General features: G+C 34.2%; 1 protein-coding gene across 4 annotated transcripts in view; it reads left to right on the top strand.

Annotated features, from left to right (window-relative positions):
- The window catches only part of TBC1D32 (TBC1 domain family member 32), a 165,866-nt gene that overhangs the window by 97,086 nt on the left and 41,769 nt on the right, over positions 1–27,011 (top strand). For all 4 annotated transcript variants that reach the window (XM_081828885.1, XM_081828887.1, XM_081828886.1 and 1 more), the window contains 5 exons: positions 552–674; positions 1,715–1,823; positions 2,553–2,646; positions 18,253–18,378; positions 23,880–23,963. In XM_081828885.1, coding sequence (XP_081685011.1) covers positions 552–674; positions 1,715–1,823; positions 2,553–2,646; positions 18,253–18,378; positions 23,880–23,963 — 536 coding nt within the window. The remainder of the gene's footprint in view (positions 1–551; positions 675–1,714; positions 1,824–2,552; positions 2,647–18,252; positions 18,379–23,879; positions 23,964–27,011) is intronic.

The following is a 27,011-nucleotide window of genomic DNA, read 5'->3' as shown; positions in this document are numbered from 1 at the left end:
ATCACAATGAGATCCACATGATTTCCACTTATCTTTCTTTTAGCAATGTTGAGAGACAGATGGAACTCATGCATGTTTAGAGAGAGATCAGTGTGTTTTGGTATTCTCAGCTTTATTTGACTATTATAAAGTCAGCCATTGACATTTCACCTAGTGAACATTTCCTGGATTGGTAGCAAAATGATTCTGTCATTCCTTATGTAATTAATTGTTGATAGAAAGTGGTGGCAATTTGCAGTTTTTATGGATGTGCTAATGTTCCCTATATAATTTTTAAATTAGTTGTGAGAACTTACTAGTCCTAGATTTAGATAATTTTTTTAGAAAAACTGGATTAGAAATTGCCCATGTTCTTTAAATAATATTCCAAAGAGAAAAACTTTTGAAGTCTATTACTAATCAAAATTATTACAAATGTATTTGAAGTAACTGTGATCTTTCTCATAAAATTTGTATTTCCATGTGTAGGTATTACTTTGAGACACCAAGAAAGTTTCTAAACTTTTAGAATATATTTTATAAAATCTGTTTTTATTGTTCCGTTTATATAGGTTATTAAGTGTGGTATGCTGTGATCTAGACACTCTTCTCCTACTAGAGGCTCAGTATCAAGTATCTGAAACGTTGCTAAATGCTCAAGAAGAAAATATCTTAGAGACCTCTGAAAGCCACAGGTAAAAACAAAAGCAAAACTGTTAAGACAATATTATTAACAATAGTTTTCTTTACAGATGCTCTGTTAAGACAGTAATTTTGTGTGTATAGTTTCATGTTTTTCCCCTATCTGAATTCAGCAGATTTGAATAACAGAATAAAAAGCAATTAAAATATAAATGTCACCATTAGAAAGATTGTGATAGATGTTCATGGGGAAGGCTTGAACAGTATTGCTTTCTGAGTTTTTTGTTTAATTTAGCTTTTTTTTTTGACCTGATTTTATTGATAGTTCCATGAAGTTGTATCACCTTTAAATTCAGGCTGCATGTGTAAGATGAGTCATTAAACAAAATGTTTGATTTCGTGTCCCTTGTAGTAACTCTTTACTCCATTCTCTTAATTATGTTAATTCATATTCATAAGCTCTGTTTATTGCAAAATCAGGTTATGGTAATATCTTGATGATTTTTTTCTACCACACTTGTCATTACTTCAATTTGGCTGACACTTATTGAATACATATTCAATATCTGGTATTGTTTTCATCTCAGTAACTAAAAACAAATTGTGCTTCCATTCTAGCTGGAATTTAGAAGAATATAGAAGACCAGGCACATTACTGGGTTCTCTAGATTTGATATAGAAGGGTGGTATTAACAGCTGCAGGAAGTGTGGAACCTGCTCAAAAGCAACATTTAGATTTTGAATTTAAGGTGCTGAGTCTAGAACCTAAGGGAACCTTTACTAAAAATGTGAAAAAGTCATTGTGGAAATAATGTAGGTCTTAATTCCATTTCTTTAAATGCAGTAACATTTGACAAGAAAATATTATTTCATAATATTTATCTGATTATATCAATTATATCTCCATCAGTTCTTTGCTTTCTGACAAAAAAGCTGTAAGATAAAGTGAATTTAGCCCTTTTTAAGTGATACATTGTTAATCATTTTCCAGACTTTTTGTAGAAAATTTTCTTTTTTCTTTACATTCCACTGTTGGTTCTGGAATTAAATCATATTCAATTAAGATAACAAAATTGATATCTTTATTTTTCAGGGATTTCATAATCGATGGCTTATCAGTAGAGAGAAATCATGTTCTTGTTAGAATAAATTTTATTGGTGGTCCCATGGAACGTATTTTGCCCCCAAGGGTATTGGAGAAGGTGAGTAGGGTAAAGAGGAATATTTGTCAATAGAAAAGCTGTAGGATACAAATAAACACTTTAAAATGAAAATAGCATTCTTTGTGACAGAGGGGTCATAAGTGCTAGTTTGTGTTGCAGAGTAGGCTATAGTTTCATTAAAAAGTTGTCATTTTTCTGTGTCTATGTTTACTTTCAATGTCTTTGTTTTTCATGATACCTAATTTTTATTAGATGAAGATTTTTTTTGTATTTAATTAGCAATATTGAGTACTTTCATCAATATTCATAGACATTGGCTTTTCCTTGAAGGGCTTTTTTTTTTTTTTAAGTACATTTTTGCTTTGTCAGTCTGGGAAAGATGAGATAGAAATGATTGACAATACAAGATAAACAGTTTGGTTTTTTGAATTTGTTTCCTATTTCAATATAGGAAATACAGGTTTCTTTTGAAGACTATAATTTCTCTTTCATGGAAAAAAAAATAGTAAGGCTACCATTATCAGTCCTAGTTGCTAGAACAAGTTACCATATATTTGTCTTCAGGGCTTGTGTAATGTCATTTCTATTACATTTCATTTTAGTTATTATCCTTTGGAGTATTGAATTGTAATTGTTAAATAGGTTTTGGTTAGTTAGGTTACAACTCTAGTATCTATGAAACAAAAGCCAGTTTAAATTAGTATTTCAGAAAGCCTTAAAATTCAATATTTTATATTACTTCCTGAAGTCATTTGTCTTCTTTATTAGGGTGATGATCCATATCCTTGGCCAATGTTTTCATCATATCCTTTACCTAACTGCTATCTTTCAGAAGTTACAAGAAATGCTGATCTAAAACAAGGTAAGATATTTACCATCAACTGCCATGTTATTTTAGTGCTTTTGTGGTTATAATTTGAAAAAAGATAAAGTAGTATTATGGGAGATTAATACTATTTTTTATTCAGCTTGTGTATATAGATACATTTATGCCTATTTCTTTGTAAATTTCTTACTAAATTATTTGTATGATATTGAATAATTCTTATCAGAACCTTTTTGTTTTAAAAAAGGAGTTATGATTTTTGATGAATTCTAGATACATAAGACGTTATTCAGCAGAGTAATATTTTTTAGTATCTGCATGCCATACATAAGTTCTGGGTCCTCAAGATTTGAAATATAAATATAATGTAAATTATGTAAATATAATAAAAGTTCAGACGAGTTCATGAACTTTTGGAGACTACATACAAGTAATTAGATAATTGTATGGTAGTGCAGTGTGATAGGAACTAGTCAAATGCGTAGCCTGCTAGCATAGCATATATGCAGGACACCCTTCCAAAGAAAATCAAAGTTTAAAGCAAGGCATGAAATATGTGTTTTTGGGTAATATAAGAGCATTTTTGACAAAGGAAAATAGCAGAGAGGCTTGAAAGGAGCAAATTATATTCAGAGAACTGTGAGTAGTTCAGGATGTCTGAGATTTGGTATTTGAGGGCAAGAGAGACCAGAAGTAAGACAACTGGTATGCCACGGTCAGCCGTAAGACCAGTGTAGCTCAAGACTTTATTGTGAGAGCAATGAAAATTCAAACCGTTCTTAGATTAGAGAATTCTAAGATGAAATATGAAGATATATGATCAAACTACTCACTAATTTGAGAAGTTAAATCTTTTATCAGTGTGATCTTCTTTAATACTATTGAAGTTGTGCTGGAAAAAATAGGTATAAGATTCATTAAACATAGGTTAAGATTTTATGGAGTGATTGTTGAAAAAATGTTTCTGTGTGAGACTTCATGTATCTTTCACTTTTTCCTACATTTACTTGCTTTGAAACAATTATAAGAAGCCATCAATTGATATATATTGTTTTTATTTCTATCCAGTGTTTGAGATATACATTATATTTCTCACAGTTGCATAGAAACAAAAATTGTGCTTTGTTTTTTATTTCGATCTACTTAGGGGTTAGGGAAAGAGAAAGGGAGCTTTTTAAGTTTTTTTTTTTAAGATTTTTAAGATTTTATTTGTTTAAGTGAGAGCGCAAGAGAGAGAGCATGAGCAGGGGAAGGGGCAGAAGGAGAGGGAGAAGTAGACCCCCTGCTGAGCAGGGATTCCCCAATGTGGGGCTCAATCCCAGGACCCCAGGATCATGACCTGAACCAAAGGTAGACACTTAACCGACTGAGCCACCCAGGTGCCCCTAAAGTTAATATTTGTCTTTATAATGCACTAAAAATTATGCCTTTGTTTTCCTCTTGTGCAACCTAATCTATTGCTTTCAGAGATGTGTGAGTGATAGGAAGTATTTTTTAAGAAAAAACTCTTGAGAGAATACCATTTTGAACACTTTACCCCACTGACTCACATCTTTCAGTGAACCCAAGCCTTTCTCAGTCTGTTACTCTCATGCTTTCCTATTCCTGCTTTCATTCTTCTTAATGCCTTTATATTTTGTCATTATTGTTGTAGGTTTCATCATTTATTTGCCCCCTCATTCCTTTATTTAACGTTTTTCTCAAGTGCTAATTATCAGGTGCTTCACTAGGCATTGGAGATAAAATGATATATTAAGACATGATCCATTCTTGGTACCCCAACCCTTTTCTTGATCCTTTCCTTGTTATAATAAAGCATTGTTGTCTTTGCTGAGTTTCACTTGGAAATTAATATTAATTTTTTGAACAACAAATTCATTCATTATCAGTTTTATTATGTGACTGTCATATTTGATTATTTGGTTCTTCAAAATAGTTTGATTAAAAAAATGTCCCTTATTTTTTAAACAGAACAAGGCAGACAAGTAAGAAAAATAAGGTTAAATGGACACTTCCTGAAAAGAAAAGCTACAACATCAATTCCTAGGAATTGGTTTACAGAGGAATATAATTTTATTCCTGCTCTACTCTTGTGAGTGATTTAGAAAAGGGAGTAATAATAGCGTCTCTCTCTAGCCCAGAAGATAACTGCAGAATGGTTATTAACTGTAAGTGGGCCCATCATACTGCCGGGCAGTCATACATGGTGTCCCCAGGTCCATATTCTCCTAGATGATCATTTTAAAATCTTCTCTCATCAAACCTTCACTCCATCCCTGTTCATCCTATCTGATGATGTAATTTTGTTTTCTAGGTTACTGAGGAAATAGAAACAGAAAAAAATCTTCCATGTGCTCCTGATAAACACCAACTCACTTAGCTGAATCTATTCTAATTTCGGATTTTTGTTACTATGAATAAACTGCCAATGTTACTGAGAAAGGCTGGCTGCTACATTCCATCTTCTTCTCAAAGATAATGCTTCTAACAGTTCTCCCTTTTTCCTTTATTGCTGTTTTTGGGGGGTGTTGTGGATGGGTCTCCATTGTGGCTCTTTGTGAACCGACAAACATGCTGTTAATTCTTCCATATTTAAAATATCTTCTTTTGAACCCACTTTTAAATTTCTGTCCTTTTTTCTTGCAAAATTCTTTGAAGGAGTTGTCTAATCTTGGTATTCCAGTAACTCCTTCCATTTTCTCCTGAACCCACAAAGCTAAAGAGGCTTTCACCCCTACCATTACACTGTGATTAGATCTACTGTGTAGATCAGTCCTCATCCTACTAGATTTAACATTGTTATTTAACATGCTCACTCCCTCCCTTTCTTTTGAAACACTTTCTTCACTTGGCTTCTAGAAAATGCCTGATGGGATTTTCATCCTGTGTTTCTGGCAAGTTCTTTTGTCTCCTTTGATCTTTCACTTCCCTCTAACCTCCAAGCTTTGGAGTGCCCCGGGGCTCAGTTCTTAAGTCGCCTGTTTTTCTAGCTGTACTTAGTCATGGGGAACATCTCATCTCATGACTAAAATCCTGTCCAGTATGCTGATGGCTGTCAGATTTATATCTCTAACCTCTGTCTCTCCCCTCAACTCTGCATTCATATCTAACTGCCTACTTGACACCTTTGCTAGGAGGGTTAATAAGCACACCACATCTAACAAGTCTGACATAAACTTCTCATACTTCCTCAAAATCTGTTCCTTTGGTTTTGTTACTCATTTCAGAAATGGCAACTTTTGCTTCCAGTTCTTTAGGCAATAAACCTGAAGGCATTCTTTGACTTCTCTTTGTCTTCATACCCACATCTAATCTGTCAGCAAATGCTCTTGACTCTGCTTATCTGAAATCCCTTTCTTGCATGACAGCCCTCCTGTCTCACCTGTATTATTGCAGTAATCTGCCAAGTAGTCAGTGTGTTCTCAACACAGCAACCAGAGTAATGCTGTTGAAATGTTCATTGCATTCCGTTACTCCTTAATTGAAACCCTCCAATGGCTTCCCATCGCTAACAAGGCCCAATACATTTGTGGCTTCATTCCTGTCAATGCTGTTTTACTTTAGTACCATTTCAAACCTCTTTAATTCCACATTTCCCCACCATATTGGACAACAACTTCTATTGTCTTTCTCTTTGTCCCTAAAACACAAGTGTTTGACTAAGACATTATTCTCAATTTAATAGCAGTACCTAATACTTCCTCCTAATAATAGTGGTTCTAGTTTTGTTAAGCAGGAGAGAATGATCTAGGCACCAGTGGATAATCCAGAATGTACATCACAGAGATATCTCTGTGAACTCAGTGAGAAAAATGGAGCCAGTGAATTTCTAACACCTATAAAGCTAAATTGAAAGTATGTTTCTGGTTAAATACAGTTCAATAAACTAAACATTGTACAATTTTAAATATACTGTCTTTGAGCTTATAATACTTTAAAACATAGCTATTTTGAAGGCAGGAGTTCTTATACTTTTCATTTTGCTTTTTTTACTTGAAAATAATGATTCATTGATTCTGATAGGTGTTATGTTAGTTGTCATTTGTGCTGCAAAATTTTGGGATATAATTTCATTGTTGTGGGGGGAAAAAAATCAACTTTGGTTGTGTGCACATGGTGACATCCTCTCATTTGTCTCCCAGCTTCTACATTTATCCTCCTTGCTACAGTTAGCATCTCCTCATCTGTTAAATTGCCTCTTGTTAGCTCATTGGCATTAGTGTTAGCTATTAAATAATTTATCTTCATCTGTAAATAAGAATCTTGAGACATCATCTGGTTCAGTTATTTTTCTTTGTGCACCATTTTAGGGTCACCATACTAAAATGTAAAAGCCCTTTAAAAGCTAGTGATTAATATTATCTATTTGTGTACATATATATGTACATTATGTGTATACATATATAAGCATGTACAGGTATATATGTACACATGTGCACGTGTGTATGTATCACAGGTGTGTGATATATAAATAATCTTACACACATGAAAAAATTCTCTTCCATGTGGTAGAAATAACTTGGAATATTACCTTTCTGTTACCCTAGAGTTTAGATAAATTGGAAGAAGATTGTGAGTGCAGTAACTTACTATTACCTGTGCAGCAGAGAAAAAGGAAAGGGGAGTGGGAGAAAGGAGAGTTGTGCTGTGGTTAAAAGCCAGTACGGGTTAGTGTGTTCAGGAGCTGTTAAAGTGAACTACTGGAGATTGACTCATAATGTCTTTTCTGTATGAAACAGATCATGGGATAAACAAAACAAAACAGATTGCTTTGTCTTCCTAAGCTAAACTTAGATCTCCCAGGAGTTATTGTTATACCCCTGATCGGCCAGTCTGCTCTACTCCATTCCATTTTGGTGTGTCCAGGATGGGACTTCCTTCCCTAAAGAGGAACAGAAATCCAGTACTTTCATACTGAGAAATAAAAATGGCGTGAGGGATTAAATAGCATGCTCTGGTTATTGGAAGCATTAGAGAGATATCTGAAGGTGAGAAATTTGCTGTTCCTTCCTTTCTAGCATCCTATATTCAATTTATTTTTAAATTACTTTTATAATGTTTATTCAGGCTGAATTATAAAATAATCAGCAATCTAGATTACACCTGTACTCTATATACCTTATTACGGTGGAATGCCTGTCTTTATCAGGAGACCATTTGGATCTGTATTCACTCAGCTGGGTCTGGTATCTTCAAAGTAGAGAGTGAGTTTTTTGTGTCATGGCTTGTATGTTTCTCATGATCCTGACAGGGCCATCCGAGCAGTAAAAGCACAGCACTGACTCCCAGGGCCACTGGCAGCAGGGCCACGTGGCACTGTTTTTCTTTGATCTTAGAAATTTGGATGGCTACTCATTGAAAACCTCAAATATATTAGTGACTCCTAATGCAAGTGAACTTCTGCATGTTCCTTGCAAGTCCACCATGTCACTCTTTACCCATATATCCTTCCAAAGGCCCTTCCTTAAAAAACAAAAAACGATGGGGCGCCTGGGTAGCTCAGTCGGTTAAGCGACTGCCTTCGGCTCAGGTCGTGATCCTGGAGTCCCGCGTCGGGCTCCCTGCTCAGCGGGGAGCCTGCTTCTCCCTCTGACCCTCCCCCCCCTCATGTGCTCTCTCTCTCTCTCATTCTGTCTCAAATAAATAAATAAAATCTTAAAAAAAAAAAAAAAAAAACAAGAAAGAGTTTACCTCCTTTGGGCTTTCTAATAAGTAAACAGCTAATGGGAGCCAGCTGTATAAACAAATGTGTCACTTTCCCATTCATTTCTCTCCCTTGCCCTGACTTCATCTCTTGGCCTTTCTCTCTATAGTAATTGACCTACATACTCTGCATAACCCTGTGGGTCTTGTTGTTTTGTTTTGTTAAAAACAGCTTTATTGAAATGTAATTAATGTACTATATAATTCACCCATTTAAAGCATGCAATTCAGTGATTTTTTAGTATATTAATAGATATGTACAACCATCACCACAAACAACTTTAGAACATCTCACCACCTCGTTTTCACCACCAGTATTCCCTCTTCCCCCACTTCTCTCACCCAGCCCTAAGCAACCGCTAATCTACTTTCTGTCTCTGGAGATTTCTCTAGTTTGGACTTTTCATATGAATGGAATAGTGTAGTATGTGGTATTTCATGACTGACGTTTTTCCTTAGCATAATGTTTTCAAGGTTCATCTCAAAGGTTTGTTCACGTTGTAGTATGGATTAATACTTCATTCCTTTTTATAATTAAATAACATTCCATTATGTGCAAATACCACAGTTTGTATATTTATATCTGCTGATGGACACTTGGATTGTTTCCACCTTTTGGCTATTAGAAATAATGCTGCGGTAAACATTCATGTGCAAATTTCTGCGTGAATATATGTTTTTATTTCTCTAGAATATATACCTAGAAGTAGAATTGCTGAGTTATATGGTAATTTTATGTTTAATAGTTTGAAGAACTGGCTCACTATTTTCTAAAGCAGCTGCACCATTTTACCTTTTCACCAACAGTATTATGAGATTCTCATTTCTCCACATCATCATCATCATCATCATGTGTTGTGATCTGGCTGTCCTAGTGGGTGTGAAGTGCAGTTTCATTGTGGTTTTGATTTGCATGTCCCTGATGACTAATAATGTTGAGCATCTCTTCATGTTATATATCTTTCTTAGAGAAATGACTATTCACATCCTTTGCCTATTTTTTAAATTATTTGTCTTTTTATTATTGAGTTGTAAGAGTTCTTTATATATTCTAGATATAAATTCCTTATGGGATATATGATTGGGGAACTTCATACATACATACATACATTAAGTTTATGCCTCTGGGCCTTTGTTCTTGATGTTTCCTTTTCCTGGAGTACTACCTCCTCCTCTTTACACAGGTAGTTCCTTCTTAACCTTTTATGCTGAATCTGAATGTTACTTCTTCAGAGAAGTTATCTCCACCTTATCTAATACATACTTCTTCCCTTCTGGCTTGCTATCTGTGGATTCCACTATTAGCACTGTACCTTACTATGAGTTTATGTATTTGTTCACTATCAGCTGCCCTAGAGTGTAACTTCCATGAGACAAAAATGCTGCCTGCCTTAGGTAGTAGACAACAATAAATGTCTATTGAATGAATGGATGAATTAACATTGAATTTCTTTTCTATTTTTCCTGTCATCAAACACTATCTTCCAAATCTTTGTCAGTGGACGTTGGGAATTCCTTTCAGGTTAATATGTAAATTGAGAAGTTTTTACTCAAACCTAGAATGATCTCTTATCTCACTCATTTTTTTTTTTTTAAGATTTTATTTATTTGACAGAGAGAGACACAGCGAGAGAGGGAACACAAGCAAGGGGAATGGGACAGGGAGAAGCAAGCTTCCCGCTGAGCAGGGAGCCCGATGCGGGGCTCAGTCCCAGGACCCCGGGATCATGACCTGAGCCGAAGGCAGACGCTTAATGACTGAGCCACCCAGGCGCCCCTATCTCACTCATTTTTTTAGAGCATCAATAGCTTTGCAGTTAGAAAGCCCCTTGAGCTAGACTTCTGTATATATCATTCATGAAGTAGACACCTTTATTATAGTTATTTTATAATTTACAAAGTGGTACCTTATGTTTTTATAGCACATAAAAGGTATACACTGTTAGCATTACATCTCATTTTTTCCACAATTGAAAAAAATAACCAAAAAAATGTGCAGCCTTTATTCTGTGATTACTTCAAATTTAATCTTTTGTAGTTTCAGTATCTTAACTTTACTGCTTCCTTTACCGCTACATTTTTACTTATCTGATAGGAAATTGATTTTCTGCCTGGCAAAACATTCTCTTTCAAATACTATATAAAAGAGTAAGTTCCTTGGTGATAATCATTCCCTTTAATGGAATGCACCACATAATGTTAAAATCTTTATAGTCTGATTGCTCAGATATTTTTAATTGGATATCCTTAGATGACATTATTCCTATATGAGAAAACAGGTCATTTTTAAAGTTCATAATATGTGAGATATAACTATCTCACTGTAGTATTCCCCCCCCCAACATGAAGTAGTTTTTCTCTCTTCAAATTAATAAGAAAAGGAGGGAGGACATCATATAAAATTGAAGTGAATTCCAATTAAAATTTACTTTTTAGTTTGTACATTTTCAGCTCTGAATGAATTCAGTATAAAATATATGTTGAAATTAGGTTCCACGTACTGATCAAATGTCTGTTAGGACCATTCTTAGGTGAGAAACTTGAATCTAAGCCACTGTATTAAATCTATATTATTTGCATAGATTTGGTTCTTTATAAAAGCATAAACAAAAATGCAAACCATTGGCAATGTTTAATAATATGTTTGGGGGTAGAAAAGGCTTTTTGATAGGTATCATATATAAATTTATTTTGAACATTTTGTAATTGCAGACTAATATTTATAAAATAATCTTTGTGATGTATTTTGTTCAATAGAAAGAAACAAATATTAATAGAAAGTTTCTAAATTAGAGCTGGAACTGAAGAACAAGAGTACTATAGTCTCTGTCTCTGGAGTTAGGCATTGTGCAGTGAATGAGAAATAAAGTTGATGGGTTTTGTAGTTACATTCTTAATGCCTGCATATTTTATCCTAGCTCTCAAGACATGCTGGTATTTTAAATCGTTTGCATTAAAAGATATTACAATTTAGCCTTTTCAACTACAAATACTGTAATTTTGTCATTGGAACAATGTTCTTATTTTAACAAGACCATTCTCATTAATCTATATTGATTTTGTTTAATAAATTTTGTGTCCCTACTGGGTTTAATTCTTTATTCACTGATGCTACTTCTTGCTGACACTTTGATAATTTCTGTCTTTTCAGACATTAAGTCCATGCCCATGTCCTTGATGAATTATTTTTGTCTTTTTAAATTTACAAATGGGATAACAATCCATTATGTAATCCTAATAGTATAGATCAAAATTGGAATACTACCTACGTAATATGTAGAAGTAAACTTTTCAAGAGGAAAAAAAGGGAGAATGAGATGAACTGTAACAGCAACTACATTTTAATAAAAGAAGGAAAGTACCCAACTAACAAGTTGAGTAGACCAGATTATTTCATTGCTAGTCTGATTGATTATGTAAGATTTAGGATAACCATTCCTTCTCTAGTCAACTAAGAACAGAATGCCATAGGAAAACTATGTAAGAGTACTTTGAAAATAGTAAGGCATTACATAAAATATAGTACAACATAATGATGGATATTGTTTGTTCTGATTTTAAAAGCTTTTGAACTATGTCTTGTACATATAGTCAGTCTATAAATATTTTTAGTGATGAATTCTCTCTTTTATCAACTACTTATTTAGGCCTTTATTTCAAATCAGACATTTTATTCTTTTTTCTTATTGTTTCTAATCTTGCAATTAAGATTTATTTTCTGCAGGTAAAGGTAAATGACTTTTATTTGACATCATTCTGGTAACTGAGGGGACTGGAAGTATGAGATTATGGTTTCTTTTCAATGTAGTAAATCTTGAGATGCAGCTGTTGAGATACTTAGCTTATAAATCAGAGTAAGTATTTACTTTTGAATAATAAAACTTCTTATTTTCATGTACTTACTACTTCATGCTGGAAACATACATATCTATAGCAACCAGGGAAAACAGATCACCTGTTAGTTTAAGTGCAGATGATAAGGGAAAACGAATTCCTCGTTTCTTGAAATGTGACTCATTTCTTTTATAGTAAATGATTATCACATATTTTATTTTATTTTATTATTATTATTTTTAAAGATTTTATTTATTTGACAGAAAGAGACACAGCAAGAGAGGGAACACAAGCAGGGGGAGTGGGAGAGGGAGAAACAGGCTTCCCGCCGAGCAGGGAGCCCGATGCGGGGCTTGATCCCAGGACCCCAGGATCATGACCCAAGCCGAAGGCAGGCACTTAACGACTGAGCCACCCAGGCACCCCGATTGTCACATATTTTAAAAAAGGAAAAGTGATATAATTCCACAGTGAGGAATAACTGTGAAATACAGATGTCATGTGTTAAGAGCCCATGCAGTTCAAATAAAATGAAAATGTGTATTGAATTTAGATACTCCCAAATTTAGAGATGTACAGAGAACTAATATACAGAATTTGGGCATATTTTCAGTTGCTTCTCAGAGACTGCTCCAGAGTCTTCCCTTGTTTATTATAATAAAAGTAAACTGAAATGACTGTGTTAAACTACATGAAAGAGGACAAGCAGAAATACAAATGGAAAGGAAATATTACACAAATAAGGTTCAGGATAAGACAAAGGTGACTATCTAAATTAAACCTAGAAATCTGTTGCTAGTTAGTTTATGAAATCTTCCATTTATTTTGTTTCTTTTGCAGAATCTGTTACGATATTCTGTGTAAAGTGGGCATTCACAATTGCATTTAGGAAAGAAGTACTAAAAGTTTTCCATGTAAATAGCAGGTTTTCTCTGCACTTATATTGAGCTTATATTTTTTCCTCCCTTTGAAACTGAGGTTCCTTTTATATTGTCCATAGTAATCTTATAATCAATATAGCATTTCTATGTAATAATCTTTTGAGAAAAAAACTATACAGTATCCTCAAGTATGAAAAGATTATAGTGCTCACCATAACAAAGAATTTCAGTTTAGATATGTACTATAATTGGTGAACATGAAACTTGATGTCCCCCCCCTTTTTTTCCCATTTTCCTCAATTAAGGAATGAGTTTAAAAAAGATTTTTTACTTTCTCTTCCAACTTTGCATTGTCTGTAAATCATAGTGGTCTGAAGGAGCAAAGAGAAGAAGAGCATATACTTACTAGACACACCAAACCGCTCTTGGGAAAACAAAACAGTAGATGAACATGGTAACTTCATAACTAGATGTATAATTAATACACTGAAACTAAACTATGATATGGTACTTTCTCTAAAAATAATACTGTAGGGTAAGAAGTATATAAAAACAATTGAATAAAAAATGTGACTTAAGAAAGAAATTGTGTTCAGTGTGTAGAATATAAACCTGGATTCTTCCTGGTGAAATAGATCAACTGTTTTCTCATTTAACCCTAAGAAGTGAATATTCATTTCATTACAGGAGACTGGATTGTACAGAGAAAGGAGCCAGAACCTCATAAGAAGATATAACAATGAGGATTTTAAAAATTTATACTTTAAAACACTTTATTATAAAATTGTGACTAGGGTTCTTTTCATGTGAATCATTTTATACATGCCCATACTTTTAATTAAAGTTTATTGGGTTCTTATATAGACTTTATACCAAATTAGGAACTATAATTGCTCATATTTTAGAGGCACTAATATGCTTAGAAGCTTTTATTCACTGTCACTTTCAATTATACCCCACATTTACACACACATATGTATGAATAATCAATTTTTTATATCAACAGAATACATCCATTTTAAGAAGAGTTTGAATTTTGGCATGTCTGCGCACACATAAGCACCACCATAATCAAATATATAACATTTTTATGACCCCACAAAAGTTCCCTTTGTCCCTTGCAGTCGACTGCTCTCTATTCCCAGCCTCAGGCAATTACTGATTCCCAACCCCCCCCCACCCCCGCTACTATAGATTAGGATTTCTCAACCTCAGCACTGTTAGTATTTTGGGCTGGGTAATTGCTTGTTGCCAGAGGGTCTGGTCCTGTGCCTTGTAGGATTTTTAGCAGCATCCCTGGTCTCCACCCACTAGATGCCAGTAGAACTCTTTCTGTACTCCCCACTCCTAGGTATGACAATCAGAAATGTCTGTAAAGACTGCTGAAGTAACTTCTAGAGAGCAAAACAAAGTCTGCTTGAGAATAGCTACCAAAGATTAGTTTTTCCTATACTAGCGGTTCATACAAATAGAATCATATAGGATACTTTGTGCCTGGTTTCTTTCTCTCAGCATAATGGTTTTGAGATGCATCCAGTTTGTTACGTGTACCATTTGCTATCTTTTTTTACTGAATGGGGTTCTAGTATGGATAAAGTATAATTTGGTTAAATTGTACCAAAACATTTGGTTTTGTTCACATTTTCTTTAAATACTTAAAAATAGCTGCTTTAAAATCTTTGCTAATCATATCACTCTAGTCCTTTCTGGATCTATTAGTTGATTTATCTACTGGTTGTGAGCCACATTTTTCCCCTTTCTCATGTCAGTGATTTCTTTATTGAATATCAGACATCATTCGTTCACATCATTCATTCACACACATTCATTCATTTTGTTTTTCTTTAAATAGTAATGGACATTTTTTAGAGTGCTGTCAAGTTATTCATGGATCAGTTTGATCCTTCAGGGCTCTCATTTTTTGGTTATGTTGGGTATAGAGTTGCCTTTATTGCAAATTTAACTCTATTACTAAGGTGTTACTTTTCTGGCACCTTTATGGACTATCCTGGTTAGTTACAGGACTCTTCACTCTGGAACTTGGACATCAGCCAGCGCTAAGTATATTCTGGGAATTGTTCATTTAACAAGCTCCCAACTGTTTTTTTGCCCAACCTTGTGGAGTCTCATCCTTTATTTGCATTGCTGATTATTTTGCAATCAGCTTGACGAAGGCTTACACAGATTGCTGTAGTTCTTTGCTCTGCTCTTCCTCTTTAGTACTATGATCCCAAATTTTTTTAGCCTCCTCAGTCTCTGCAATTTGACTTCTGTCTCTTCAACTCTGCAAGACCTCCATAGCATCCCCATCCTGCATAGTGATCTTGAAATTTCCTTCAAGATAAAAGGCCAGTTGTAAAGCTCACCATGTTAGTTTCCCTTTTCTCAGGCAAAACAGTCCTGTACTGCCTGTCGCCCAATGTTTGGAAACCATTGTTTGTTATATTTTATTCAGTTTTCAGGTTGTTTACAGCAGGACAGCAAGTCTATTCCTAGTACCTCCATCATGGCCAGAAGCAAAACTCTGGGTTTTAATTCTTTTGTGTTACTATGAACATAGAAATTTTGGGAAAACATCAGATTCATATTTGCTCTACTCGCATAGTTACTAATATAGAGTTATTATATTCTTGTAGTACCATTCCTGTGATTCCATTTCCTCTTGCCTCATTTTCTATGTCCAAGGGCCTTTGCTGGTCTAACACCATTGGCCTTTCTCTGGCTTTGCCCACTTATTCTGCACAAAGGTAGGAAGAATGTTTGGTAGGGGAACTTGGGAGAAGGTTGGAAAATCTTGGATTAGCCTACTTGTGTAAGGTGTACTTTCCTGTTAGCCTATCTTTAGGTTATATTGGTACATTTTAGTTAGCAGAGGCCTTTGGTTGTCTATCATTGTCTGTGATTGAATAGGTTAGTTTAATTCAGGGAAGACATTTGGGAGTTCATATGGCAGCAGATCTAAGTAACGGTGTCTACTTTAGCTGTTTCAGTACTAACATAGATTTCTTGGACTCCATTTATCTACTCCTATCTACTACTCTGTTAGTCCCAGATTTGGAGGGGGAAATAAAAGAATCATTGTTCCCCTCAAACCTAAATATCACAGATACACGTATTTTTCAGTTAACATTATATCAAATCACTAAATACTTTTAACTGTGAGGAATGCAAATTGAAAAGCTCACACTCTCATTGATTGAGAAAATGTAACCAGATATATATAAAGGCTACCAAGTTGTCTCTAGGAGTCTTTGTAGTCACTCTGTCTCTAGCTCAGCCTAAATTCCAATTTCCAGGTAAACTGGACCCTTTAACCCTTCCACCAACTGGTAGATTCACATGCACACCACATCTGCTGCTTCAGCACTGTTTACAATTGTGGTACCTTGTGCTCTTTTTCTTAGAATGAGATGATAAAAAGCAAAACAGAATAGCTAATGTGAAAGGATAGGAGGGCAAGAGGAGGGTGTAGGGCAGGAGGGAAGAGGGAATGGATAATATAGGACTTTTCAAGAGCAGGTAATTTACAAAAGAGCTACATGGGCATCTTCTACTTGAAGGAGATAGTAGTAGTTATAAAAGACAGGTTATACATGGATAGAAAAGATGATATAGAGGAAAAACAGAGATGAAAAGCTACATTTGTCTTTGCAATCATATGCCACTAGTGATTCTTATTAGGCTTTAGATAGTTTGTTCTTGGGAAAGAAGTAATGTAGATATTCTAAATGGAAACTATAAAAATTATTTTAATGCTGTTGAATCAAGTATTTTGCCTAATTCATATTAAGATACATTTAACATTATAACTTTGTTATTAGTAATATAATTAAACAAAATTATCAGCTTTGGTATTTCTTGAGTTTAGGTTAAAGGTTTTGAGAGTTTTTATTAAAAAGAATCATTTTCTCCTTTGACTTAATAACTTAATTATATATATATATATATAAGCATATGCTTTATGACATGTGGGTTTCATGAGGGCAAGGGACTTTGGCTTGATTATTATAGCCAAGTAGGAGGAATTCCATACATATTTTTTTAAATGTATTTTTACAAAGATTGGATGGAAAAATGAAAATAGTTGGTATGGTAGAAAGATTAATTTTTTAAATATGTAAGAGTAAGGACTTGCTTTATTATTATAAAAATAATATTATTTTTTTTAAGAAAGTAAGAGTTGGCTGAAACTCTCTCTAGTATTAGATTGACCACTATTATCTTCCTGGTGGGATTTATCAGCCCAAAGAGAACTTTGGCAGATATATTTTGTAGTGTTAGTGTTCCCAGACACATCTTTGGGCAGGGGCAGTCAGGACTTTGACCCTTTATTTTCAAAAGGCTCTTGTTCCTTTTTGATCCCCAAATGTCTTTCAAGGAAAGTGTTAAAAGGTATGAGTCTATGTGACTACTTATTTCACCATGATCTTCTGGAAAATGAGAAAACATTATTGCTTCTCTTTTCTCCCCCTTGAATCTTTATATGTGTGTGGGAAGATAGTATATATGTTTGTTTGGATAAGTACTTGTATATCCTTTTTTTAAGGATACCTACATCCTTTTTAATATATTATTTATAGATGTTTTCTAATACAAAATCTCATGGGAATGATATTAAAATGGAAGATGGAAAGGTCTCTTGGGAATAAAAGTAAAATGGAAAAATAAAATTAGATGGAAGTTGCCATGTATTCATGAAATTGCTTAGAAAGAAGTTATGTTTTAGCCATAGATACTCTTTCAGCACCACTCATTTTTGGTATAATTTTTTGCAAGAAGTAGAAATAAATAATTGACTAGAAATTTTCTATGCTTATGTTTTCTTTTTGCTTTTAAAGAAATGAATCAAATTGTGTCTGAATTGCATGAGAAAGGAGTATAATGTTCATGTCAATCTATGTAGTGAAATCTTACATCTATTACATCTGTTATTTGATGTCTGTTGCTTGAAATACTCAGTAATGAATCATGTTCATATAAGAAAAACATTCAAGAATTATGGTTATAAATCAATCCATTTTGTGAGCTTTTAATAAATTCATTTTATAGGATTTTAATAAGTATAATTGATGGCATAAGATGTAATTACGGAAAAATGTTTTCTTTTGTAAGCTATATACTATTTCTGGAATTTGTAACTGTTTATATATTTAACATTAATACTTATTTTTCAGTGTTTCTAGCATCTCATTATAATAATATAACATGTTGTGTTTCTTATTAGACAGTGATCTTGGCAAACTTCTATTACGCTTCAAAATGTCTGATAAACAAACTGAGTGGATAGAAAACTGCCGAAGACAATTTTGTAAAATGATGAAGGCCAAACCTGATATACTCAGTGGAAGTGGTGAGTATGTTGTTTAATTTTTGTGGTGTTTTTGGTATGAATATTATATTAATGAAAGCTGTGTGTCCTAAAGATCAGTGTTGACATGTCTAGAATATATAATACTGACCCCAGAAGTCCATTGACTTCTGAGAAACTTATGATCCTGGAAAACAAAAATTATAATCTGAAATGCCGGGAAGCTGGGGGCCAGAGAGAAGGTGGAGGAAGAGGCCCACCGACCCTCACCTCCTAATGACAGTAAAATTGTAGGCAGCACAAAAACTGCCAAAAAATATTAAAATCTGAGAAACTACTAAACTTTTTTTAAACTAAGAGGTCTTGGTAAGCAGTTGGAACACTGATCTGCCTTTACCCAGGTAACCATTTGCTCAGTTTCACCAGCTTTCACTATACCATACTGCTATATTTTTGGAAACCTTATTGACTTTTTTATTGACACATGTTTTGAAACTGTGCCACATCTAGCCAAGTAAATTTAGTCATTCTTAAGGAAATTGAAATTTTATTGTGAGGGAATAGCTGTTTCCTAAACTAGCAAATAAATTGTTTTATATTCAAATATTTATATGTGTGTATGTTTTCTAAAAATCATCATTTTTAAATTAGCATTATTTTGAATAAAGGTCTAAGAAAAAGGTTCTAATGGAAATATACGGTAGATTTTTTTGAAAGCTGTAATTTAAAATTGTCCACCTTATTAGCCATACTTTATGGTTTTCATATTAACTGTTATAAAATTAAAAGTGGGAAATAAAAATGTTTATATTTTGTTGTTGGAGAAAGTATATTTTCTGAGAATAGTGACATAATCTATTGGCCACTCAGAGATGAATTCCCTAGATTTTCTTTTTGCCTCATATATCCTAGAATGAGTGATTAAGAACACCATCAGATACAGGATAAAAAGGTGGGGTCAGTAAATGCATACTCTCTAGCAAAAAGGACCAGGAAAGGGGTAGTCTATCAGGACACATTTTTATAGAAAGTGACCACTTTAATCCAGCCAAACACCACAGAAAATCCTGCTAGCAAGACTTGGGCACAGTCTGGACTTCCATCTTTAACCTGGCAGTAATGGGACACCCTTGCCACTCCTTGCTAGGATTGTATCAGAGGGGACTTAGAGAGTTAAGGATTTTCACTATCACTCAGTGGTAACAAAGGCCAGACCTCCTTCTTCCCCTACACACATGTGTTTGTCTCACACATGCAACAAATTTAAAATTAGAAAGTATCAGCAAAGAAATAAAATCCAAAAGGAAATTTTAGGAGTCAAAATACTATAACCAAAATAAAAAGCTAAATGGATTGGTTCAACAATAAAATGGACAGAGGGAAGAATTGGTGACTTGAAGGTATCAACAGAGAGGAAATAGACTGAAAAACAAAACAAAACAAAAAATTAACAGAGACCGAGAGACCTGTGGAACCATAACAAAAGGTCTAACATTTGTGTCATTGGAGACCTGGGAAGAGGTTAGGACTATAAATGTATTTGAAGAAACATAGCTAAAAACTTTCCAAATTTATCAAGAAACCCAAACCTAAAAGTATGGATTCAAGAACCACAAACAGGGAAACCCAAAGAATTCCACACCAAGACACAATATAGTCAAACTTCTAAAAACTAAAGACAAAAATATCTTGAAAGCAGAGAAGGAAAAACAACATCATACCTACAGGGGAAAATCAATACCGTTGACCATGGACCTCTCACCAGAAAAGATGACAGGAAGTGGCATGACATTCAAGCACTGAAAGAACTGTTAATCTGAATTCTCTATGCATTGAAAATAGTCTCCAGGAATAGAAAATCAAGATATTCTCAGATGAAGAATTTGTCAACAGCAGATCTATCCTAAATGAAGGGATAAAAGAAGTCCTCTACCTTTGTACTATCCTCGCAACTTCCTGAGACTCTATAATTATACAAAATAAGTTTTCTTAAAAAATATAGAGGAAAGTGAATATAAACTACTTGAGAAGATTGAGAAAAATAGTCTGACTGTGCTTATAATTTCTATAAAAAGTGGATATGGTTGGATGCAGTAAGATTGTAAAGTGCCTGAAACCCATGAGTATAGTGTTAACTTCATGGGGTAGGGAGATGGGAGCCATGATTTAGTTCTTGAATAAGCAAGTGTTCAAGGAACAAGCCTCTGGTGGTTCCACGCAAGATGGATTGATTGGGAAAAAATTGGGTCTCTATTGCAATTATCTTATGATTGATGATATGCTAGCAGTGATACAAGATAAAAAAGAATTAAAAAAGAATGAATCCAGGAGAAATTTTGCATGTTTACAAACACTGAGCTGCCTTAGTTTTGGAACCAGCTTCTGTTGTGATAGCAGTGCCAAGGGAGAAATTAGTCAATACCCAAGTATCCCTGAACAATCTGTCCTCAGTGTTTCCTCATGAGATAAACCCGTGTCCCTTTGTAGTTTGTATGTACACACACACACACACACACACACACATACACATATATCTTATACATTTTGTTTTTATAGTCTGTGTCATAGTCCAGCCCCATGGAATAAATATGTTTAAAAGGAGGCAGCTTATAATCTAAAATCCTTTCTAGAAATTCCAGGTCTATCATTTGAAATAAAAAGATCCACTTAAGATGAAAAGAATATTTTATGGTTTACTTTCTGGACAGTAGTATTCTAGAGTTAATTTGTGTTTAAAGTTAAGCGTTTCATGATATGAACTAATTTCCTTGAGTTATAGATGATGGAATTTTCAGTGAATTGACAATGAGTGAAGTGGTTGGTCATACTGAGATAAGTAGCCACTCTAGTAATTATGCAAGTTCAGCTACACTTGTTTGGTTAGTTAGATGTGCCAATGAGATTTTAGCCACGGGTTCAACTACCGTATGTAGATCAGTTTTTAGTATTATTCCATGATTATAGCCTATCCCTCAAAATATTGGGAAGTGCATAGTGCTGTTTATAAGGGTTGCTGGGCAAAATGAGTCTATTGGAATCAGTAGAAGTCCAGAACCTTCTCCAGATAGTTTGGCGATGTAATTTTTGCATACAAAGTATAAAAATAGTTAATCTAAAAGCCTCCAGTGTATGGATCTAATGGCATAGTTTTGCATTTCAAGATCAGTACTTGCCATAAGATAGTGTGCTTTGCAAAGTCTGCAGTTAGTCTGGTAACTCTTAAGTTTCAAATTATATTGTGTTTAGCTCCACAGATGTGATAAAGAATTTTTTTATTTCACTGAAGTGTGTTTAGGTATCTGTCTGATGGCTAAACCTGATTCTGGGCATAGGATTCAAAGAATTGCTTAGCAGTATGCTTTGACCTTTCCCATTAACTCATGCACTTTACTTCAATGCATAGCATGTAGCAAACATTCGGTTGTGCTAAAATGAGAATAATTATAATGTTAAATGAATATTTCCACTTAAAATTCTTTTTATATAATCTTTGTTACTAATGTGTATCTCACATTTTATTCTTATCATTTGATTCAGAATGATTTTCTAAAATTCGTTAAGATATTCTTAAAAAATTGTAATCTCAAGAATCTCAAGACTATAATTTTTTAATTTAAATTCAGTTAATTAACATATAATGTATTACTTGTTTCAAGGGTACAGGTCTGTGATTCATCAGTCTTTTATAATACCCAGTGCTCACTACAACACATACCCTCCCCAATGTCCATCACCCAGTTACCCCATCCCTCCCACCCCCCTTCCCTCCAGCAACCCTCAGTTTGTTTCCTAAGATTAAGAGTCTCTTATGTTTTGTCTCCCTCTCTGGTTTTGTCTTGTTTCATTTTTTCCTCTCTATATTAACTAACATAAACAAACACATGGAGGTTGAAAGCTCTCACCTAAGGGCTATTTATGTATAGATTCATAGGTAAAAACTTTGAAAGATTTTTCTGTGAGTGAGAGAATTTATCCCTATGCATGTAAAGATAGAACCATTAAACAACTATAAGTTTAAATAATTGACAATACTGTTGCCCTTTCTGACTCTCCATTACTATATTTTCATACTTTTTAATACTTATTTTAATTTGAAATCAGAATATGAATAGTTTTGTTTTTATCTTAAGCCATTAAAGAACTGTGATATGTAGCTTGTCAGAGCTACAGTTGTTGGAAAGCACATGTTATTCCTGTTTGATTGTACATTTTTCACATGTTGAACACTAATTTCCTTTATGACTTATGTGCTTAAAATGCACTTGGATATGAAAAAAGGGTCCATTTAGTTAATACAGGTCAGAGTCAATATCCTGAATGTAACGCAGTTTTAAAAGGTGACTTAAGCTTGCTTGTTTTATATATATATATATATATATATATATATATACTTATAATACTTATACTTATATACTTATACTTATATATATATATATACTGTGTATGCATATCATTTACTTTATAGATATATTTCCAAAAAACCAATTCTGGATTCTATATTAAGTATAATTCATCTGATTATATACATTTTGAGAGTGGTAAATGCAAACACAGTGGCATTATCAGTCCAGTCCAGGAATCATTTGTTCCTTCTAAACCAGAGAGAGAAAAGCTTACTTTTTTTTTTTTTTTGATACAGTTCTTTACTGTTTCACTGAAAGATAGGCATCTTTTCCAACTTTTTTTTGATTAATAAACTTTTTTAGAGTAATTGTAGATTTACAGCAAAATTGAACAGAAAGTATGAAGAGTCCCCATATACATGCTATGCCTTACACATGCACAACCTCCCCCACTATAAACACCTCACATCAGAGTGATAACACTTGTTACAATCAACGAACCTACACTGGCACATCATTATCATCCAAAGTCCATAGTTTACATTAGCGTTCACTCTTGGTGTTTGCACATTCTATGAATTTTAACAAATGTATAATGGGGAAATTCACCCACCATTGTTGTGTGACAGAGAAGAGTATCACCGCCCTAAAAATCCTGTGTTCTACCTATGCATCTTTCCCTCCACGCAACTGCTGGCAAGCTTACTTTTGATCCAGTTGCCTTAAACAGATATAAAGTTGCAAAGTGTATAAAACACATAATATGTCCTGGTCTTGAAAGGGAAGGGAGTTAGGCCTTGATTGTGGTCTTGGAGTTTAGATAATTTTTTTTTCTGCATGTGTGAATAATGATGATAAGATATTATAGCCTAATTAGTGATGATTTTATTTCTGTATCGAAATCATTTAGCGAATTCTGAAGTAATCCTTAGAGAATCTAAAGATAACAGATGATTCTTTTCCAGTTTTACATTGAATAGGTTCTCAGTGAAGCAAATAAAATTTAATTTACATCAAAAACATTGTTATGTTAACAAAACACATTATTAAAGTGCTTTGTGTTTTGAATTGGACCCCCTTAAGAGTGTAACTGTGAAGAAGTTCAGATGACTTTTATCTACTAGTCTGTGACTTTAGAGATGCATTATCACGTATTATTCTTGACCTTTAATATCCTAATTATTCTCTTGTTTATTACAGCTTTACTAGAATTGCTTGAAAAATTTGTGCTTCATCTCTCCGATAGCCAATCTGAATGCTACTTCCCCTCAGTGGAATATACAGGTATGTTTTAAGCATCTTGAATTTTGAAAAGCACTTAATTATCTAAAAAATAGATAATATTTCATAGAGCTGTCTAATTAGATTAAAAATACGCACAAGGTTTCTCATCTTAAAAATCTCTCACTTGGTGCCATATACAGTATAGATATCTTTCAGTCTCTTCTGTGCAAGTGTCTGGGTTTTCTTGTAACTTTCTAACTCTTTTTTGAGCTTTTTTTTTCCAGTCTACCCATCAAAAGTTGTTTTTCATTAAGGCAGTGTCTTCCTCTCTTTTGATTCTATCCACTATCCTCTAGGATCTCATTTGTTTGTACTATTTTACCTACCTCATATGTTGATAACTTCAAAATTCACATCTTCTATTCAGAGATCTACTACATTGTGGTATTCCCAGCAGCTTAAAAGGTAAACATCACCTGGATGTGCTACAGAAACCCTCAAACCCCAAATGTCCAGCAAGGCCCTCACTTCATCATACCTTATTAACATATACCCTTTTCTACATTGTGTTTTGCTGGGCAATACAATCATCTACTGTCCATCTAAACCAGAAACTGAATAATGATCTAAGTCCATATTTTCTTCTCAATTAGCAAACTATGTTAATTCTATGTTCTTAATAGATCTCAGATTTATCTACTTAATTGATCACTTCTTTGTTCAGGCCCCCATTACTTCTTGCCTAGGGTATTACAACAGCATCCTTTCCAGTTGTCGCTGATTAGAATCTGATTTCTTTTCAAAGGTATCCTTTATGCTGCTCTCAGAGTGACCTTTGAAGTGCAAATCTGACCTACTCATTCCTTGAAGTACAAGGAAGATCCTTCCTTGGAAGGATCAACATTGACCATTACATAAAGTCTAAGCTTCTTACCTTGATACCCAAAGCCTTACATTTCCCTTCCCTTTTCTTCCTCTCTGGCATCGTGTCTTTTTCTCCATGCCTTCTGTTTATTTTTCAGGAACACTAAACTATTAGCAGCATTGCCAGCTTCTCCCTTCCCCCACCCAAAGATACATTCATTTATTAAACGCATACTTACAGTTTTCTACTATTTAATAGAATTTTTATAAGCATATAGACACAGCAGTAAACAAAAGAGGGAAAGAATCTTGCCTTCTGGTGGGAAGACAGACAATAAACAAATACTTTAGTATATCAAATAGTATGGCAGCAAATGAGAACTACACAGCAGGGAAGAGGGCTGGAGAGTGCTAGGTGGGGATGGGGGTTACATTATTAATCATGTTCGGACTAGCAAAGTGGGGAGCAAGAGATGTAGGTACTTTCAGGAGAGGAGAATTCCAGCTAGTGACCAGGAAAGAGACGAGTATGGCTGACCAGGAGTATGGGAGAAGCATTGTTGGTATTGAAGTCAGAGAAGGAAGGATGATAGAGGGTTTTTGAAAGTCACTGCAGTGTCTTGAACATAGGAACACAGGCTCTGATTTATGTTTTTACGAAAGATTGCTGTGGCGCCTGTGTTGAGCAAAGACTGAAGGGAGGACAGAGGGCTAAGACAGGGAGATGAAGTAGGAAGCTGTTGAGAAGATCCAGATGAAAAATGGCAGTGGTTTGGATGAGGATGTCAGTGGGAGATCGTGAGAAGTATTTGGATTCTGGGTATATTTTGATGATAGAGCCAACAGAATTGAGTAACAGATCGACAGTGGAATGTGAGAGAAAGGAAGGAATCAAAGAAGACTCCAAGTCATTGATCCAAGCCACGGGAAGGATTAGATTATCATACAGTGAGATGGGGAAGAATGAGGGAGAAATAGGTTTGAGAGAGGAGATGAAGAGCTTGCTTTTATGTTAGGTTTTGAATACTTGTTATACATTTAAATAGACATTTTTTATACATTGGATATTTGAATCTGGAATTTAGGGGAAAGGTGTGGGTTGGAAATATATATTGCTAAATCATCAGCTTAGACTATAAAGCCAATATGCATCTGTCATGTCTTTCTCATATTCCAACTTAAAGTCTTAATGTGACAGTAAACTCCTGTAGGGTAGTTTTCACGTCTTATCTGTCATATCCTCTGCAACTAGAATGACAGTGTTAAGAAATATTTGACAAATAAAAGAAAGAATAGCTAAAAGAATGAGGAGGAGGGCTTTATAAACTGTATCAATCAGTTTGTCTTAATTTTAATAGGCAGTAGATTAAACCCTTTAAGATTTCTGAGCAAAAGCTTTACTTGACTCATCGGTACTTTAGGAAGATTATTTAAGTGACTGTGTAAAGGATGAACTAGAGTGCAGAACTGAAATCTGCCAAAGGTGAATCCCCAGGACATGAGAGTTGGTAAAGAAATTGTGAAGAAAGCAGAGAAGTAGCAGAGACTCATGAAAATAGATAATCAAGGGATACTGCTCCTCTTCCTTGAAAGGGTAACATGACTTCTCTGTTTGCTGAAGAAATCATCATTTAATTATTTATTCAATTTAGACACTAAATGTCCTATTTCCTTAAAAAGAAAAATATATGCTTCCAGTCTGACCCAGCCTATCCTTCTGGCCACCACTGATCAAAGGCCTCCTATGCATTCATGTCACTGAACCTTTGTTCCTACTATTCCTTCTAGATGAGCTTTTCTTTCCCCATATGATAATGTAAAACTTAACTATAATGTTGCAGCTAAAATGTTCCCTTCCCTCTTACTCCTAAGTAGATGTTCCTCTTCTGCACTCGTTGTATTCACTTTAAACTACCATTTTGATATTTATTATATTGTATGTGGCTAGTTTAAATTATTCCATTAGGTCTCAAACTCCTTTGTATCTTTAATATAGTATTTGATATATCTTTATTGAATTAAAAATATATACTGTTTCATTAGCATCTGTATTCATTAGTGTAACAATTCTAAATATATTGACATTTACAAATACACATATGAACATATACCTAATTATTTACACAGCAACCTTTAATGCAAATTTGGCAAAGGGATAAAAGAGAACATAAGAAAATGAGAACAAAGAAATGAGAGGAAAACATAAGGTAGCATTAAACAGAGATTAAGGTAGGTGAAGGGAAT

The sequence above is a fragment of the Leptonychotes weddellii genome, chromosome 8 (genome assembly GCF_054177405.1).
Source record: "Leptonychotes weddellii isolate Sample4059 chromosome 8, ASM5417740v2, whole genome shotgun sequence".
Classification (NCBI taxonomy): Eukaryota; Metazoa; Chordata; class Mammalia; order Carnivora; family Phocidae; genus Leptonychotes; species Leptonychotes weddellii.
Note: the sequence above shows the minus strand (reverse complement) of the source record. Positions and strands in the feature narration are given on the sequence as shown.